Source organism: Vespula pensylvanica, chromosome 3 (genome assembly GCF_014466175.1).
Source record: "Vespula pensylvanica isolate Volc-1 chromosome 3, ASM1446617v1, whole genome shotgun sequence".
In the NCBI taxonomy this organism is placed as follows: domain Eukaryota; kingdom Metazoa; phylum Arthropoda; class Insecta; order Hymenoptera; family Vespidae; genus Vespula; species Vespula pensylvanica.
In genome coordinates, this window is record NC_057687.1 from 7,829,929 (window position 1) to 7,847,085 (window position 17,157).

Below are 17,157 nucleotides of genomic sequence, written 5' to 3' on the forward strand. Positions count from 1 at the left end.
TGTATGTATGTATGTATGTATGTATATATGTATGTATGTATGTATGTATGTATGCATGCGTATAAGCCGAACCTCGAAGAGATTCCGACTCCTTGAATATCTTTTAGTCTTTTTCTTCCTCAAGGTGAAAGAGATCATTGCACCAGCTGCATCAGCTGCCATTGCTGCTGAATGCCGCTGCTGCTACCCTTGTTGTTGATATTAAAAAAGATTCTCAGAAAAAAATTTATGAATCACATGAAAAATCCGTTTTCTTAATCTTTAACATCGTTTATATAACGTTCCATTAATTATTTATTGGAAGATTGTTTTTAATGTGATCAAACTCTTGTGACCAACTTCGAAAAATTAAAATCAAAGTTGTGCCTATGGAGAGCAAGTAGAGAGAGAGAGAGAGACAGAAAGAGAGACAGAGAGAGAGAGAGAGAGAGAGAGAAAGAGAGAGAGAGAGAGAGACAAAAAATGTTTTATGAATACCAGGTTAACTCTTTACCCCAAGAAAACCGGTCTGAAGTTGACTCTCGTTCGCGGAAGATCTTGCGATATATTATATTGAGAAATTGTTTTCATTTTTATTTTGTATTTTTCTATCTGTCTTTTTTTTTTATTTTATCTTTTTATTATGCGGTTACACCAGTTGTAACAGGATACGTCTTATTCGTTTCTTTTTCTTTTTCTTTTTTTTTTTTTTTGGATACTCTGATACAAACGGTCGAAAGTCGTATTATATTTCGATTTTAAATATTGTAAAAATAAATCGAAATAGTGATATAATCTCTTTATTTTTTTTTATATATTTTTCTTTCTCTTCTTTACTCGAAAGATTTTTATTTGAACGATCATAAAAATATCAGAAATGATAAAATCTTTCTGTTTAAAGTCCTATCAGATTTATAATAGAACATATAAGGAATTCTAATACTTCGTGACAAATCGGTCGTTATCGTTGTTATTCGTATTATCGTGCCGTGTGTTCTTTTTTTTTTCCCTATTTTTCTTTCTTTCTTTTCGATGTCAACTAACTTTAATCAACAATAACAAGGTTTTCTCTCGGAGATATATAAATATTGTTTGAGATTATACGAAACTAATAATTATTTTTTAGATTAGTTTAAAAAGTAACAATACTTTTTATTTTGTCTTCGTTTACTCTCATATTTATACTTCGTATAAACCTCGTGAAAATGTTAATGCTTATTAAACGAAATATATTTTTAATTCGATTTAAAAATATCAGTAGTTTGTTAGAAATTTTTATTTGTTAGAAATAACGAGTTTCGATGAATTGAAAAAAAAAAAAAGAAATGAGAAAAAAAAAGTTCGCTGCGGACAGGATTCGAACCTGTGCGGGTAGAACCCAATGGATTTCAAGTCCATCTCCTTAACCGCTCGGACACCGCAGCTTGTACAAATTCATCATCTTATTTGATAAAAAGTTAACTCCGTTAACTGCGTATAATATTGAGTAATCGATTTACATTGATATGTACATACACGAATAAATTTGCATAAACAAATACATTATCATTTTTATGAACGGAATTTAACACGAGATATATCTATATATATATATTTGTTTTCTTTTACAAGATATATCTAATGTATGTATTCAATCATTTAATATATCGTATTACCTTTTTTTTTAATTATCATTTTTAATATTTATATATGATTTCTTTCGAGCGGGATGGTATGATGTTTTTTATATTTCATTAAGTTGTGCACACTTAAGCTGTATTTCTATTTATGAATATGTTTTCGTAACGCCTATATTAGCGATAACTTTTGAATCGAGTCATCGGAATAATACTAGTTCATTATATATTATCTTTGCGGCAGATATTTTATTTATTTTTTGTTCATGTTTACAAGAAAGCTTTTTTAAGTTTATAAGAAAAAGAGAAAAAGAGAGTGACAATGAGACTGATTGTATGAGAGAAATAGAGACAAGGAGATCGTGTCTTCAATTATTCATTGTTCCTGATTAATTAAAAATAATTTAATTACTACGACAACAAGATGGCGTAGTCAATAGGTAATGTCATTACCGGCACGATGAAGAACCTACTCCTATAACTCGTTTCGAAAAGTTCTAATCTCTAATTTCTCTCTCTCTCTCTCTCTCTTTTTCTCGATAAACTTGATATACTTCTTCGAAAAATGATATTGCGTGTAACGGTTGAGTTGCATGATTTACAACGTTCGTGAGGTGTTATTAAAAAAACAGATAATGCTATATATTAATTTACTTTGCTAAATAAATGAATATTTCTAACAAAAGATTATATAAATTCATTAAGAATTTTCTTTTTTATTATTTTTTTTTTGTTCTTTTTATACCGTATTATAAAAAATAATTTCGTGAATCTAAGAAAAATTTTATATAATAATTTTCGATTATGATAAACAATATAGACTGGTTTTCTACATGCTTAAATACATATGATCTTGTTAACGTATAGTTCTAAAGGGGGAAAAAAAAAGAGAAAAAAAAAAGAGACTAAAGAAGCCAGAAAAATGATCGATAACTAGTTTCGATAAGCCACTACCCCTAAGCCAGGTGAATTAGATTATGTTGCTAAAAGAACAATATTTCTTTTCCTTGCAATTTTAAATAATGGAACTTCAAAATGGCGGCTAGAAAAGCCAGGGAAAGAAGTCATTTTTTAATTTATCGATTAATTAAAAAAATGAACGATTCTAAACAGAAAAAAAAAAAAGAGAAAAAAAACTGTTTCGTATGTATCGCTTGAATTAATACGTAACACTACTCTTTATACACATTGGATAAATAAACGTCAGAATATATACTATCGATGTAATGTTTGAGTTCGAAAAACAGATAATGGTTATGTCACGTTCATACTGCATAACTTCCGTGAGTATTTCCTCGTAATAATAATTAAAAAAAAAAAAAAAATTATAAGTCTCGTGTTAATGTGTTCTCTATTACTATGATGATCATTATACATCATGTACATTTTTAATCGATCGATCTAAATATAAATTATTATTTTTTTTTTAATGGTACATAAATCCAATTTATAAAAAATTTCTTTTCTTTTTTTTGAATATTGATTATTTGTTAGCCTAACGATTTTTTTTCTATTTCAGATGACAGGAATAGTATTGTTGAGCTTAGGTTTGACTATTCATACGATCTATTTCAACTACGTTCATTTTCTTGACAATAAATTCTTGTCGATTCCATCGTTGATGATAGCGGTTGGTATTATTATCTTCTTCATTGCTTTCTTCGGATGTTGTGGCGCCGTACGGGAGAATTATTGCATGTTAATTATCGTAAGTTAAAAAAAGTTATAGAATAATTAAAGATATAATACTAATATTAATAACAATAATAATAATAATGAGAATAATTAACAACATATCATTGAACAAATCGAGACGTAATAGTTTTAAGTAAGGTAATAATTCATTATTTATTTACAGTTCACGACTCTCTTAATATTCATTTTCATACTCGAATTCTCTGGTGGCATTGCTGGTTACGTTTTAAGATCACAAGCAGGCGAAGTTATAAAAGAGAAGATGACAAATACTATGCAGCTATATAACACGAGTAAAGATGTTGCTGGGATCTGGGACGAAATACAAACTGAGGTGATATATTTCCTATCATTTTTATAATAATATCATATAGTAATATTTTAATATATATATATATGATAAAAAAATTGTGTGTATATATAGTATGAAAAAATGTTATATACAAAATTGTAAAGTGATATGATGCAAAAACATTAATCATAGCACGATGAAATCAACGCAACAGTAGCTATCGCACAGCGATAAACAAAAAAGTATGGCGTCCTAAACAATTAAAAAGAAAAAAAGAAATGATCTTGAAATCTCTACGTCACTACTCACGTAAAAAGGATTTATCTATATCACATTACATTTCTCTTTCATACCACTCAAATTTATTGTATATAACATTCTTTCATATTTTGACAAATAATGGAAATATTTCAGTTGTATAAAAACTTTGTTCGAAGATAGGTGTATGTAGCTATCTATATATAAAGACACAATATATACTATTACAATAAAATATTTTTATCGTTAATGTTAAAGCGATGTAAAAGTTGATATGTTATTAACAAAAGAAAATTCATCTCCAAATTATAGTTCGAATGTTGCGGTGTTACGAACATGACCGATTGGGAGATTAGATTTGATAATAGTGATCTTCCAATGTCTTGCTGTCGTCCTCAACAGGGTAAGATCGGTATCAGCGTTTGTAACATCACCGTAAATTATGTTTATCCCGATGGATGTCTAAACAAGTTCCAGCAATACATTAAGTCACACGCTGTGCAGCTAGGTGGTGTCGGCCTTGGTATTGCGACCATTCAGGTAAATTGTTCTATTTCATTGGAGACACTTTATGTTGTTATTTGTTTGCTCGAATTTAATTTAATGTGAAGGAAAAAAAAAAAATTTTTTTTTACGTTACAGGTAATAGGTATATGGTTCTCAATCTACCTAGCACGATCCATTAGAAATAGTTACGAGAGCGTATAAAGTTAAAAATAACAGATAAAGAAACAAACAAAAAGAAAAATATATTTTTAATGAGACGCAGCAGTGGATCTTCTTTGGAACATTAGAATTCAGTGAGGCTTCTACAGACTTCTTGACCATATACTATTACATACTGCAATATACATATACATACATATATATATATATATATATATATATATATATATATATAAACTTTTTCTCTTATAAACAACATGATCTATTTATGTATGTACGTGTTATATCATCGTTTTACATTATTTCCCTTTAACTATTATATTATTATTATATATTATTCTTTTGCAAGTAATAGAAAAACACGTGTTATACATATATTCGACAATGATGTAATAAGTTATTATTATAATTACGTGTGTGCTGTAATGTTTATGTAAAACGTAAATATCAATATCATTGGATGATTCTATAGATTTTTAATAAAAATTATATGTACCAATTGTTGTGTCTGCATATATATATATATGACCTGATGATTATGAAAATGGTTTAACAATTAAAAAATTTCCAAAAATTATTTTATTCCTTAATTCATATGATAATGATCTAAGTTATAATAAACGAAAAGAAATAAGATAAAATACGAGTTACATTGGCTTCATATACAAAGATTTTATCATATGCATATGTTTTATTCGAAATCAATATCGATTGATTTAAAGTGACGAAGACGAAAAAAAAGAGGATAAGGAAGAGAGATAATAATACAACACACGAATATGAGGATCTCTTCAATAGAAAGAGGAAAAAATGTATATATGAATCATAGGTGACCATTAAAATAAAACTTTTTATAGAAAAGTTTTTGCGTACTTGAATCACGCTAATATGTAACATATTTTATCGCTTATTTTCTGAATATATATATATGTAACATATGATATAAATAATTGCAATAGTATTATAGTACACGTGTACTAAGAGTTTAACTTGTAAAAAGTGTGTTTCATTGAAGAAAAGCTCGTGAAACGATAATAAAATTCGATGAAATATGTAATTTTATTTCGTCATGACGATAAGATTTTCAAATAACTTTTGAATCCACCTGTTATTCGAGAGACTCGTTTTACTTATCTTCGACCATACGTGAAAGCCATTTACCGATAACTTATACATATACGCACATATATATGTATATTGATATAAATGGATCATAGTAGTTGTTTGCAAATACGCGTATATCTTTCTAGCACCTGATAGCGCTGTTTTCTTATACAAAACCTTTCAACGTTGCACGATATATCACATTGTATTACAAAATGGCTACTTGATATAACATGTACGTACATATATATTTTTCGTGCTACGAAAAGAATAACAACAACAACAACAACAACAACAATAATATTTAAATATATCTTTAATATTAATATTATTTTATTATTACGTGTTTTTAGTGTAAATTTAAAAAAAAAAAAGAAAAATAGAGGAAAAACTAAAAATGAAGTGTATAGATTTGAATAAAATAATATGTATTCTCCGTGGCGTAAAGAGAAATCAATTAATTGAAAGATTAATACAATGTCTCTTTATGCAACATGTAACTTTATACTTAAAAACTTAAGAAACAAGTTTTACGTTCTTGTTTTTCTTTACTTCCTATAACCACAATAATTATTATTTCTTAGTTTTATTAGATGGCATATTAAAAAGCTAATTTAATGGAGAAATTGTGTACAAAACGGATATAATTGATGTATTTCTTAAGAGATAGGATCGACAAGATCGTCGATTTAAAAAGGAAACAAATGAAAAAAAAGAAGAAAACAATAAAAATATATAAATACATACATACATACATACATACATACATACATACATACATACATACATACATACATACATACATACATATATATATATATATAAGGAAAGAAGACAGACGACGTGTATATATGTACAAGAGTACTATGTTCTAAGTGAATATATTCGTGCAGTCGTCGTTATCAATTGTGCGGAAAGATATCGAAGGAGGCGCTCGATCGTCGAAAAGGCGAGGCAAAAGAGCCTCGACGATAACATCGTCATCGCCATCGTCGAAAGCAGCAGTCGGTGTTCCGAGCGTGGAAGTGCACGGGCCTCTCCTGCCTATTGATATATTTTCTTTTCCTTTATATCTGTACTTCTCTTTCTCTCTATTTTCGGTTTTATATATTTAACCAATTTATTCTGGTGTCTCACTGTGTTTATCTTTACCATTGCCTAATTCTAAGAGGAGGACCAAAATGGCGGCCACTCATCTCGATGTTGGCCTACGTTGCATCAAATATCTTCTTTGTGCTGTCAACTCACTTTTTGTGGTTGGTACACTTTTTTACACGCGCGTGTCCGCGCACATACACATATACACGTACATAACACTTACAGATATTCATGCAAGAAACATACATTATATTTATTATTATTATTATTATTATTATTATTATTATCAGTTATATGATATTACAATTATTTTTGTATTTTTTTTCATTTTATTTTTATCTCGAGAAAAGAGGAAGGTAAAAAAGAAATCATATTTTTCTATGCATTCCTCGTTCATTCGTCCTTGAAAAATTTTTCTCTTCCATATCTTTTTTTAATCTTCATTTATATACGTGTGTGTGTATATATATATATATATATATATATATATATATATATATTACGTGTATTATTTATGTTCATAATTTCATTTTTCATGTTAATCTTTTTTAATAGGAATACCTAGAGCTAGAGTACGTATGTACTGTATATAGATACATATGTAAGTACATATATACGCACATTCGACCGTCTCTTCTTTCCTTCTTTCCTTCTTTCCTCATTGATCGTCTTGCTTGTTGTCCTTGAGTCAGACTAACCGAACCTTTCCGTATAGAAGTTTTCTTCGTTTAAGAAATCTTAATGAATTTTTTTATTACAGTTACATGATGCTTATATATATATATATATATATATATATATATATATATATATATATATCTGTATATACGTATAGAGAGTCGGAGAACTTAATTATTCGTGTAGTAGGAAAATTGAAATACGTATTATACTAATAAATACGTAAGTGTACACACATACACACTTATACATATATTGAACGTCTGGTCGGTGTTTATGTTATTTTTTTAAATCTCTTTTCCACGAACGAACTGAGAGAATAAATTTCTCGATTTATATTTTCATTGATTTTTTCTTTCCTCACTCTCTCTCTCTTTCTCCCTCCCTCTTTTTTTCTCTTTTTCGAAGAAATATGAAAAGAATTAACCGAGGATTTATTTTCCTTCTTTACTGTCTCGCATTCCATAAATCGCCAAGTTAACACAGACAAGCGTTGTGGTCGTCGAGTTTCTAAAAAAAAAAGCACGAAGTCATCTTAAAAAACCACACTCGATGCATAAAATATTTTCGCGTTAAAAAAAAGAAAAAAGAGAGAAAGAGAGAAAAAAAGAAGAAAAACGTAATGGAAAAAAAAAAAACATAATTGAATATGATATGAAGTAACGCTTATTTTCAATATTACTTGAAATTTTGAAATTTTAGAAATATTGTGACATTGTTAGGTACACATGCACACATAGCATATATGCAGAGATACATATGTATGTGTGTACGTATATGGACATTAATCAACTATGATATTCTGTAACTCGACAAGATGCTTGTAATAATGTAATAAAAAATACATTCATATTTATGTCGACGTCGAGATATGTCCTTCGAATGTTCATATGCTTTTTATAGTCCGCTTTCTTTTCTTTTTGTCTTGTTTAACTACAAATGAAATTTTACGAGGATAATTCGCAATAAGGAAAAAGATAATGGTCACACAGCGGATGAGTAATATATAAATTATTTTTCACTTGCTATATTCCACGCCATTTGAGATTAAGATTTCTTTCTATTGTATCTTATTTTTTGCTTTAATTTCTTCGATATTCCTTATACAACTTTTTCAAGATTTAAAAATATTCTTATACAAATATACAATTATCAGTAAAGATAATACGACGTCAAGTTGTATCTATCGGTGATATCCGTTCTCGTTAGATAACGAGAAACAAAAGTCAAACGGAGTTAACTTCGCTAGCTATGTATATGCAGCTCTTTTTATCGCTCTTTTTGCGTACTTGGTATCGTAATAGCGCCGCCATTTTTCTTCGTTTGGTTTCGACGATTTACAATTCATGACGACACGAATTCTATTTGTCTCTAAATTATTTATTAATACGTTATAGAGAGTACATGTTTTTTCTTTTTTCAATAAAATAATCTTTCTTTCATATTATTTTTATATTTAAATAATTATCTAATTATACCTAATTATAGATATGCGGATTTTAATTATAACATTTGGAAATAATAAGATTCTGCTTGAGAATAAACATTCTTATCATTTATCACTAAATAACGAAAGTTAAGCTAATTTTTTTCTAAGTTAATTCGTAATATATGAAAAACGAGATATTCTGTGATCTCTCTGCAACGTTTTAAAATATCGATTAGAGTAAAAAGAATTCAAATAAATTTTCCTTTACGTAAAAGTACTTATATCGATTATAGTTGAAAATAAAAGGAACTGCTTATCAGTAGAGATAATTTTATAATTCTCGTATTGAAGTTGATCGCATGAAATGTTTTCTGATGTATCGTCATCAGATAAACGATTTTATCTTTCTTTGGCAATATACAAGAAAGAATTCAAAATGAAAGTTTATAATATATAGAGCAGTTAGATCAATCCTATGTAATAAATACCTCTATTAGAAATCTTTTACATCATATCTGAATGTTCTTTTGATTTGTTTAAAGTAAAAAAAAAAAAAAAAAAAAAAAAATTAGATTATTCTAGTTTAATTCTCTTGATTTATTTTATTTTTTTTTTTTTACATTACTCAACATATTTCTGATTAATTGTAAATGTTAGATCAGTTAGTCAAATATTTCAAAAATATTCGTTCAGCTTCACGCGTGTTAACAATTATACGACTTCAATTAGTTTAGATTGATTGCGAATTGTAATCAGTGATACGTTATCGCTTTCAACAAAAAGACAGCATTCCTTAATGCATGAACGACGAACGTAACTGCTGATACATTTTCAATGATGATACAACAACATAATTTAAATCATTCGAAAGAAGCAAATAATGTTGATGATTCCATAATCGATGCTAGCGATTCAATGATTTATGTATTAAATTAAGAAACTAGATTGATGTTACAATTTGGATAATTGATTATTAATTAATTAATAATTTTGATGTAGTTGACGGGTGTGATGATAATATCGGTTGGCTCGACGATCTATGCCGTTTATGAAGATTTCTCCCATTTCTTGGATCCCAGATACTTTTCACCAGCCACGCTCTTGATCGTAGTTGGTATATTAGTTTTCATAATTGCTTTCTTTGGATGTTGCGGTGCTCTTCGAGAAAGTACTTGCATGGTTCTCGTGGTAAGTATATCACGAATATTATTTCTAAAAAGTTATTAAATACAATAAAACAAAAGTCGAACAAACTTGTACAAATACGTAGATAACATACTTAAATATTTTATTTTTTTCACTAGTTTGCAGTATCTTTATCCGTTGTTTTGATAATGGAATTGTCTGCTGCGACCGCAGCGTACGCCTTACAGGACACCGTAAAGGATCTTTTGGAAGAGAAAATCAACCATACGATGCACGAATACGATAAGAATACCGAGATTAAAAGTGCTGTTAATTTCATGCAGTCCAGAGTAAGATTTTGATAGATATAATTATGATATTCGATTTTGAATCTATAAACGAAAAAAAAAAAAACACACAAATTACTTAACCAAATTTACATTTTTTCTTTCTATACTATATATATATATATATATATATATATATATATATATATATAAATAAAAAAAACGTTTAATTACGTTCTTTATAGTTACGTTGCTGCGGTTATGTAGATATGTCCAACTGGTATGACATTGAATTTACAAAAGAAAACGACATGGGTATACCTAATTCCTGCTGCGATCTTCTAGGAAAGGATGACAATAACAAGACTATTTGTAACAATCCTTATGTAATAGGCTGCATGAGTAGACTTTCCATCATAGTTCATCGCAGTGCACTTTACATTGGTACAGGAGCTGTGGCTATTGCTCTTATTCAGGTCAGTTGATGTTGAAAAAATATTTAAAAAAAAGGAACTGTATATACCATGTTTACTACAGATTTTAATGCTTAAATATAATTTTTAAAAAGATTTATCATGTCCATTATGGTGATCTAATAATATAATATGTTTTGATGAATTTGTCTGTGATATATATTGTCATTTTTTTAGTTGACTGGAATAGTATTCGCATGTATGTTGGGCAGAGCTATCAGACGACAAAAGACGGAAAGAGAAAGGCGTAAATGGGAATTGAGAGAAAGTATTGTGAACGGTTATCAACCACTTGGAAAAACAGATCCACTGACAACTTTCCCTGTTGTATACATGCAGTCTCAGGACTACCCATTGAAAGGCAATACAAACTGGTAGTTCTATGATTTCCATTCGATGTGAAAAATGTGAAATATATTATTTTTGTGCCATTGCAGAGGTATATCAAAAGTACGATCCTTGATGATCGCTCCTCGATTTTATCCTACAAAATAAAGAAGTCAGTATTTTCTATCAGTTGTCTATCTTACAATAAATGTTTGACTTTTTTCGTATTTATTTATTTTTTTTTTTTGTTTTTTTTTTCTTTTTTAATTTTTTTTGAAATCGTAAGATCAATGAAAACTTATACAAATACAATTTCTAGCGGTAGCACTGTACAAAGTTCGATTGATCATTATTATATCAGATTTTACAACTTTTTTGTTTGTTAAGAATTAACAAGTATTTTAATAATTAATAATTACGCATATATTTTTCCCAGGCTCACGTTTCATCGTGAGATTAATTTAATGCGATACCAAAGTTTATATTTAATAGTAGACTATTAAGTAATTTAATAGAATAAAAGTCACCCTTTACTTTGAATCACACGAATTGTAAATATATAGAAAGAGAATAGAATTTTTATTGCAAATTAATATTCGTTAAAATTATTTCACTTTCATAATATCTACGTTTTTTTTTTTTTGCCGATAAAACTTCTTTAAATGTAACAGTATTATTGCATAAAGTTAAAGAACTGTTATGGGAAAATATTGTTTATTATTATAATATTAAAATTTTGATGGTGTTCTTGTATAAGAAATATTGTACTTAATTCGTGAATAAATTTTTTTCTACAACTTACTCATTTTTATGCCATCATGCATTAGTTTGTAAGGAAGTAAAGAGATGGACAAAAAAAAATATAAGAATTGATACGTACTGTATCAAAATTCCACTGTAAAACTTTTATTTCAATCGTGCTGCTTTGTCTTCAACGCTTCCTTTGTTCTATTTGTGGTTATATTTCATACTGCACGATATTTCAAATGGAATGGTAAAAATGCAATGGATTGCATTACAGTAAAATTGTGCGAACATGATATCAGTGGTACTATTTAGTTGTTACCAAAAAATGGTTGCTTTTTCAAGGATTTCTGATGCTTCCTTTTCATGTTTACCATTTTCAAGATATGGTGGAGTTAATTCTCTATAAGCGAGACAGATGCGTCTTGATGTTATATCGTCTCGAAGCACAGAGTGTTCCCAATTATATCTACAAACATAATCATCAGTAAATAATCAATTAACGTTATTACACTGAACTTTTATGAAACATACCTCGCAAGTCCGTATAAAACCATCAATGATTTTGCTGGCATAGGCAAACGTATTACTATGTCTTGCTGTGTTCCTATTTTCTTATCAACTTTAGAAGAATAATTTTCTACATAATCTAAATTGTAACGTCTAATCGACTCGATATAAGGTGTCATTGTTAATACAGAATCACCTAATACATTAACCGTAACTATACGCTCTCCCCATATCCAACAATCATCTATATGAGGATCTATAGAAGCTCCTCGTTTTGGATTGTATTCAAGAGTACATTGCTCTACCGTCTTAAAATTATTTAAAAGTGGAATTTCACTGAATTTCTTTTGTACAAATTCTGTAGATTGCGGAAATCCATTGAAAGTGCCTAAACGTAATTTTCGTTTTTTAAAATTACACTTTGGACCAAAATTCTGAAAGTTAACATTTGAGAAGTTAATAAAAGCAATGATATTTGTATTAACTATAATTAACTTTGTTACACACTTGTTTTCTTCTACCACTTTGCGATGGTTCCCATGGTAATTCGTCCAGTGATTTTATCAAACTCAATGTCTCTTCCGTATTTAAGAAATCAAGCTACACGAAAGAAAATTCGTAAAATAACAAAAAATTATGTTTAAAAATTCGGATTAATTTTAATAAATCAAAATTACTTTAATAAAAACACCTGGATAATCTATCGCATGTCCCTTATGATGAGGATGTTGTTTGTACAATTCTATATCCCATCCAGCCCATGCTTTATTACAATACGGACAATAAACGTAAGAGGATTTTTCCTGGAATTACAGAATCATTACAATTGAATCAATAAAAAGGTGTTGCTCATATAACAAAATGCATTAAATTGGAGTGAATTCATACAATGAATATATAAAAGAAAGGTAATATAAAAAAAATAAGATATATTTACTTTTCAATCTTTGCTAGTTATTACTTACTTGTAACTTTTCTTTTAAATCTGGCTTTGTTATGTTAAATTGTTCTTCGCAAATCAAGCAAGTACGAATCCCTTTACAACCACATGGACGTACGGTCTCCATTTTTCATAAATACAAGTTTTTCTCTAAATTATCACGAAGAACAATTTTAGTCAAAAAGTGAGGTTAAGGAATCGAATTCAAATAAAGGTTAGATCATTTAATCAAGTTTGTGTACGTGTACGTGTGTATATTGACGTTGTAGGATTAAACGAAAAAAGCCAATTTAAAACACTTCTCATGTTATTGTTAAACGCCTAGTGAATCGTAATCTGAAAAGAAATGTAAAAGAATTCCTAAATAAATAGTTAATTTCAATATGTATATTATTATTTAACATTGTTATTGTACGTTTAACAAAGTTCTTTTTTCATTGAACCATTGGTAAAGATAAAATTCCAAGAAATCATCTTTAGAAGTTATTTGAAATATCATTCGCAATATTTTATTATCAGTAGGGTCATAACCTCTTGAACCTATTTCAAACTTTGCATTTAACCCTTTCAATTTTCTATCTCCTACATAGTTTATATACACGTAATCTCATTTACTCGAGGATTATTTTAACTGTGACTTTGACACATTAACGAAGGAATAAAATTGTGCGAAAAGAAAATAAAAGAAAGTGAAAAAAAAATGATTATTAGATTGTTAACAATATGTCTGATATTTCATATATCCGTTGCTGGTAAGTAAGGAACTTCCTGTTCGAATATTAAAAGATGGCTGAAGTTAATGAAGCAAAAATAAAAAGTAAATAAAAAAAAAAAAAAAGAAAAAAGAAACAAAAGCAAAAATAAGAAAAAAATTTATCAAACTATTATTATTAATTATTATATATTAATTGTTAATCGATTTTATACTTTTCAACGATTTTCAGATGACGATTGTCCGAAAATATTATCCAAGGCTGCATGGGGAGGAAAGACCGAGAAAAGTATAAATTTTCTTATAATACCAATATTATACGTAATAATACATCATACTGTAACACCTGAATGTACAACACGTAAAGAATGTTCAACAAGAGTACAATCCATTCAATCTTATCATATGGATTCGTTAGGTTGGAACGATATTGCTTTTTCGTAAGTTTTCCTTTTTTTATTTCTTTTCATTTTATTATTATTAATTTTGTTGTTTTCCTTTTCGTTTATCAATTCTTTCGCTATATACGTAGGCGGATCTACGTATTTGCGTACTACATTTCTAGACACCATTCTGTATCCCAAAAATGCCAAAAATCCCCAAAATTTGCGATTTCATACGTTTGGATATTCGAAAGAGAAAGAGTTTTTATTTAATCTTTTAACTATATCGTCCTTTACATACTATTATCTCTATATATAAAGAAAGTTACAGAGATCGTTGTGTCAGATATATTTTCCATTCGTGAAAAGAAAACATTGAAATAAATTATATTATTATTTGTTTTCATAGAAACAAATTTTAAAAGAATCATAATCTTCGCATTACATCGGCAATTAAATCAGTCTTATTATAGAAAATAAATTGTTTTTTATGGAATTAGATAAATCGACGAATCAAGAAAATTATGTTACAATTTTCATTTATTTTTTTGTTATTCAACTCTTTAGAGAGTATTGAAAGTTATATTAACAAATAAAAAATTAGAAAACGAAACAGTAATATATGGAACGAAATACTTACTATTTTAAATTGCTGTAGCTATCACTATCACTTTCTATATTTGTTTTTCCATTTTGTTGATAGACTTTGTTTACCCGTAGTATATATTTCCTTAGATAGCATTTCGTTGCGAACTCGACAATTATAAACGAGCGTACTATATAGGATGTTCAATTATTGTATTTATAAATATTTTAATTAGAATACTGACAGCTTTTTTTATTAATTAGTGTAATATATTACCTACTGATATTTTATAACAAATACTGATCATTTATTTAAAATAGTAAATAAAAATGTTTAAAAATAGTAACACATTAAATGGCAGCGAAACATATGTCCTGTTTAACTTTTTTTCTATCGCGAAAGGTTTAATATTTTTTAATAAAATTTTTGGTGACAGTTTTCTAATCGGTGGCGATGGTAATATTTACGAGGGTAGAGGATGGACGAAGGAAGGTGCCCATACTTATGGATATAACAAAAAATCTGTGGGCATAGCATTCATTGGTAATTTTGAAGGTACGCTAGTAATTTTGAAAAAAAAAAAGAAAAAACGAAATGTGTGCTAATAACTTTGCGAACTAATTAAAAGAAAGAATAAATACAATTGCAAAATATTATATTCTTTTCTTTATATTCTTTTTTTCTTTGTTTTTTGTTTTAGATAAAGATGCAAGCGATAAAATGTTGAACGCGGCACACAAATTGATCAGATGTGGTATTTCTGAAGGTGTCTTACGTGAAAATGTTCGTGTGATCGCTGCTCGACAAGTACGAGCAACAGCGAGTCCTGGATTTAATTTGTACACACAAATTCAAAATTGGCCCGAATGGGGTCAACCTTGATATAATCTAAATAATATATTCGACTAATGAGTCAGATTTTTTAAAAATATCAGTTAACCAAAACGTCATGTTATTAATGTTTCTTTTTATTGTTTTTTAATATTTGAATAAAATAAAATATGTAGATTAAAAGCTGTTCATCACTCTTGGTTTTATGATAATATAAATCAACAATGAAACTTATTATCTTTCAAAAGTAATAGTGTCAAAAAGTAATGCTTCTTCGAGAATAATTTATGTATAAAAATATAATTTTTTTAATAACTCGAGAAAGTTATGTTCTCGTTTAAACAATTCGTCTTTAAAATGATATCAAAATCGGTAAAGAATTGCGCTTAGATTCGATGTGACATGAACGTTTTTTTCGATATTTTTCGTTTAAAAGAAGTTTCGTATAGCGCCATCTTTTGAAGTTTTGCAATAAAATGTCGATAATAATGTAGCGCTAGTTTATCGAATGAGTAAAATTCGTCGGTAACAGTAAAATGCAATTTATCGATCGAATAAAAAATTATCGACGTTTCGTTTCATATTATTATTATTATTATTATTATCTTCATAATTACTATCATAGATATTGCATTCTATAGGACATGAATAGATAAAATATTCTTTTAATTAATTTTCAAGGAGATCTCGTGCGAGTATTGCACGTGCACAGTTCACTGTAATAGGCATGACAAGTTAGACGTAACAAAATATTTATTTTTCTACAAATATAAGTGGTATCGTTAATAAAGTCAGTTAAGCATTAATCAAGAATCATCGTTTCGAACGTGATATTGTCGTGCACTTCAATAAATAAGAATAAATATGAATCAATAATAAAAATAAGTATAAAAAAAATTTTTTTTTTCTCTTAAGCAATTAGCAAAATTAATTCGAAGGTATGAATAACAACATTTCATTATACTTAAATATATTTATTGTTCGATTTGGAGGTATGTACTGCGCACACAGATCGCTATTGCAACAATTCTTTTCATTACAGTGCAAACACTTTCTTATCAATCTTAACTAATTTTACGTACGTATTCCCATCTCCGATCACCCTTTTTTTCCTTCTTAAATAACAAATGCAAAAAGTGTTTCTTTTTTCTCTTTCAACGAATTGACAAATTGAAAGAATTGGCGAGGTGGGCTGGGGAATGGGAGGATAGAGCAGACGCGATCGTATATGTGGAATCAAAACGATCGGTATTTGAAAAAAAAAAAAAAAAAAAAAAACAAAAAAAAAAGTCAAACATACACGCTCCTATCGTTTCGAGAACGATACTTATTTTATTACATTTTTAATTATTTTCTTTTTTTTCCTTGTTTCATTTTTCTCGGAGAGGACTAGTCACAGAAATAAATAAATAAATACATACATA

The 17,157-nt window shown here is 28.2% G+C and overlaps 3 protein-coding genes, 1 long non-coding RNA gene and 1 other non-coding gene across 5 annotated transcripts in view; 2 read left to right on the top strand and 3 right to left on the bottom strand.

The window, feature by feature from the left end:
- Window positions 1-11,254, top strand: part of LOC122628074 — a 12,225-nt gene extending 971 nt beyond the window's left edge. Inside the window, exons 3-9 of the mRNA XM_043809900.1 lie at window positions 3,115-3,303; window positions 3,454-3,624; window positions 4,153-4,380; window positions 9,815-10,003; window positions 10,120-10,290; window positions 10,473-10,703; window positions 10,878-11,254. Coding sequence (XP_043665835.1) covers window positions 3,115-3,303; window positions 3,454-3,624; window positions 4,153-4,380; window positions 9,815-10,003; window positions 10,120-10,290; window positions 10,473-10,703; window positions 10,878-11,078 — 1,380 coding nt within the window. The 3' untranslated portion in view covers window positions 11,079-11,254. The remainder of the gene's footprint in view (window positions 1-3,114; window positions 3,304-3,453; window positions 3,625-4,152; window positions 4,381-9,814; window positions 10,004-10,119; window positions 10,291-10,472; window positions 10,704-10,877) is intronic.
- Window positions 1,322-1,403, bottom strand: Trnas-uga. The gene has a single exon. It is a non-coding gene; the product is annotated as a tRNA-Ser (tRNA).
- LOC122628075 lies at window positions 8,387-10,234 on the bottom strand. The gene is made up of 2 exons (XR_006326977.1): window positions 10,095-10,234; window positions 8,387-10,027 (listed from the first exon to the last, which is right to left on the bottom strand). It is a non-coding gene; the product is annotated as an uncharacterized LOC122628075 (long non-coding RNA).
- Window positions 11,255-11,906: 652 nt separating the features above from the next.
- On the bottom strand, window positions 11,907-13,485 carry LOC122628069 (alpha-ketoglutarate-dependent dioxygenase alkB homolog 4). The gene is made up of 5 exons (XM_043809890.1): window positions 13,247-13,485; window positions 12,959-13,084; window positions 12,789-12,881; window positions 12,306-12,715; window positions 11,907-12,240 (listed from the first exon to the last, which is right to left on the bottom strand). The coding sequence occupies exons 1-5, from the start codon at window positions 13,346-13,348 to the stop codon at window positions 12,090-12,092; spliced, it is 882 nt and encodes a 293-aa protein (XP_043665825.1). The 5' UTR covers window positions 13,349-13,485; the 3' UTR covers window positions 11,907-12,089.
- A 184-nt stretch (window positions 13,486-13,669) lies between these two features.
- LOC122628073 (peptidoglycan-recognition protein SA-like) lies at window positions 13,670-15,916 on the top strand. The gene is made up of 4 exons (XM_043809898.1): window positions 13,670-13,973; window positions 14,166-14,373; window positions 15,339-15,457; window positions 15,603-15,916. Exons 1-4 carry the CDS (start codon window positions 13,922-13,924, stop codon window positions 15,782-15,784), a joined length of 561 nt encoding a protein of 186 aa, XP_043665833.1. The 5' UTR covers window positions 13,670-13,921; the 3' UTR covers window positions 15,785-15,916.
- The last annotated feature ends 1,241 nt before the right edge of the window (window positions 15,917-17,157 follow it).

Bases quoted from the DNA above. Each gene is read 5' to 3' on its own strand.
- LOC122628069 (XM_043809890.1), bottom strand. From the start codon at position 13,348: ATGGAGACCGTACGTCCATGTGGTTGTAAAGGGATTCGTACTTGCTTG. The intron at 13,085-13,246 runs GTAAGTAATAAC...CTGTAATTCCAG, and splicing joins ATTTAAAAGAAAAGTTACAA to GAAAAATCCTCTTACGTTTA. The intron at 12,241-12,305 runs GTATGTTTCATA...TTATGTTTGTAG, and splicing joins GTTTTATACGGACTTGCGAG to ATATAATTGGGAACACTCTG.
- LOC122628073 (XM_043809898.1), top strand. From the start codon at position 13,922: ATGATTATTAGATTGTTAACAATATGTCTGATATTTCATATATCCGTT. The intron at 13,974-14,165 runs GTAAGTAAGGAA...AACGATTTTCAG, and splicing joins ATTTCATATATCCGTTGCTG to ATGACGATTGTCCGAAAATA. The intron at 15,458-15,602 runs GTACGCTAGTAA...TTTTTGTTTTAG, and splicing joins ATTCATTGGTAATTTTGAAG to ATAAAGATGCAAGCGATAAA.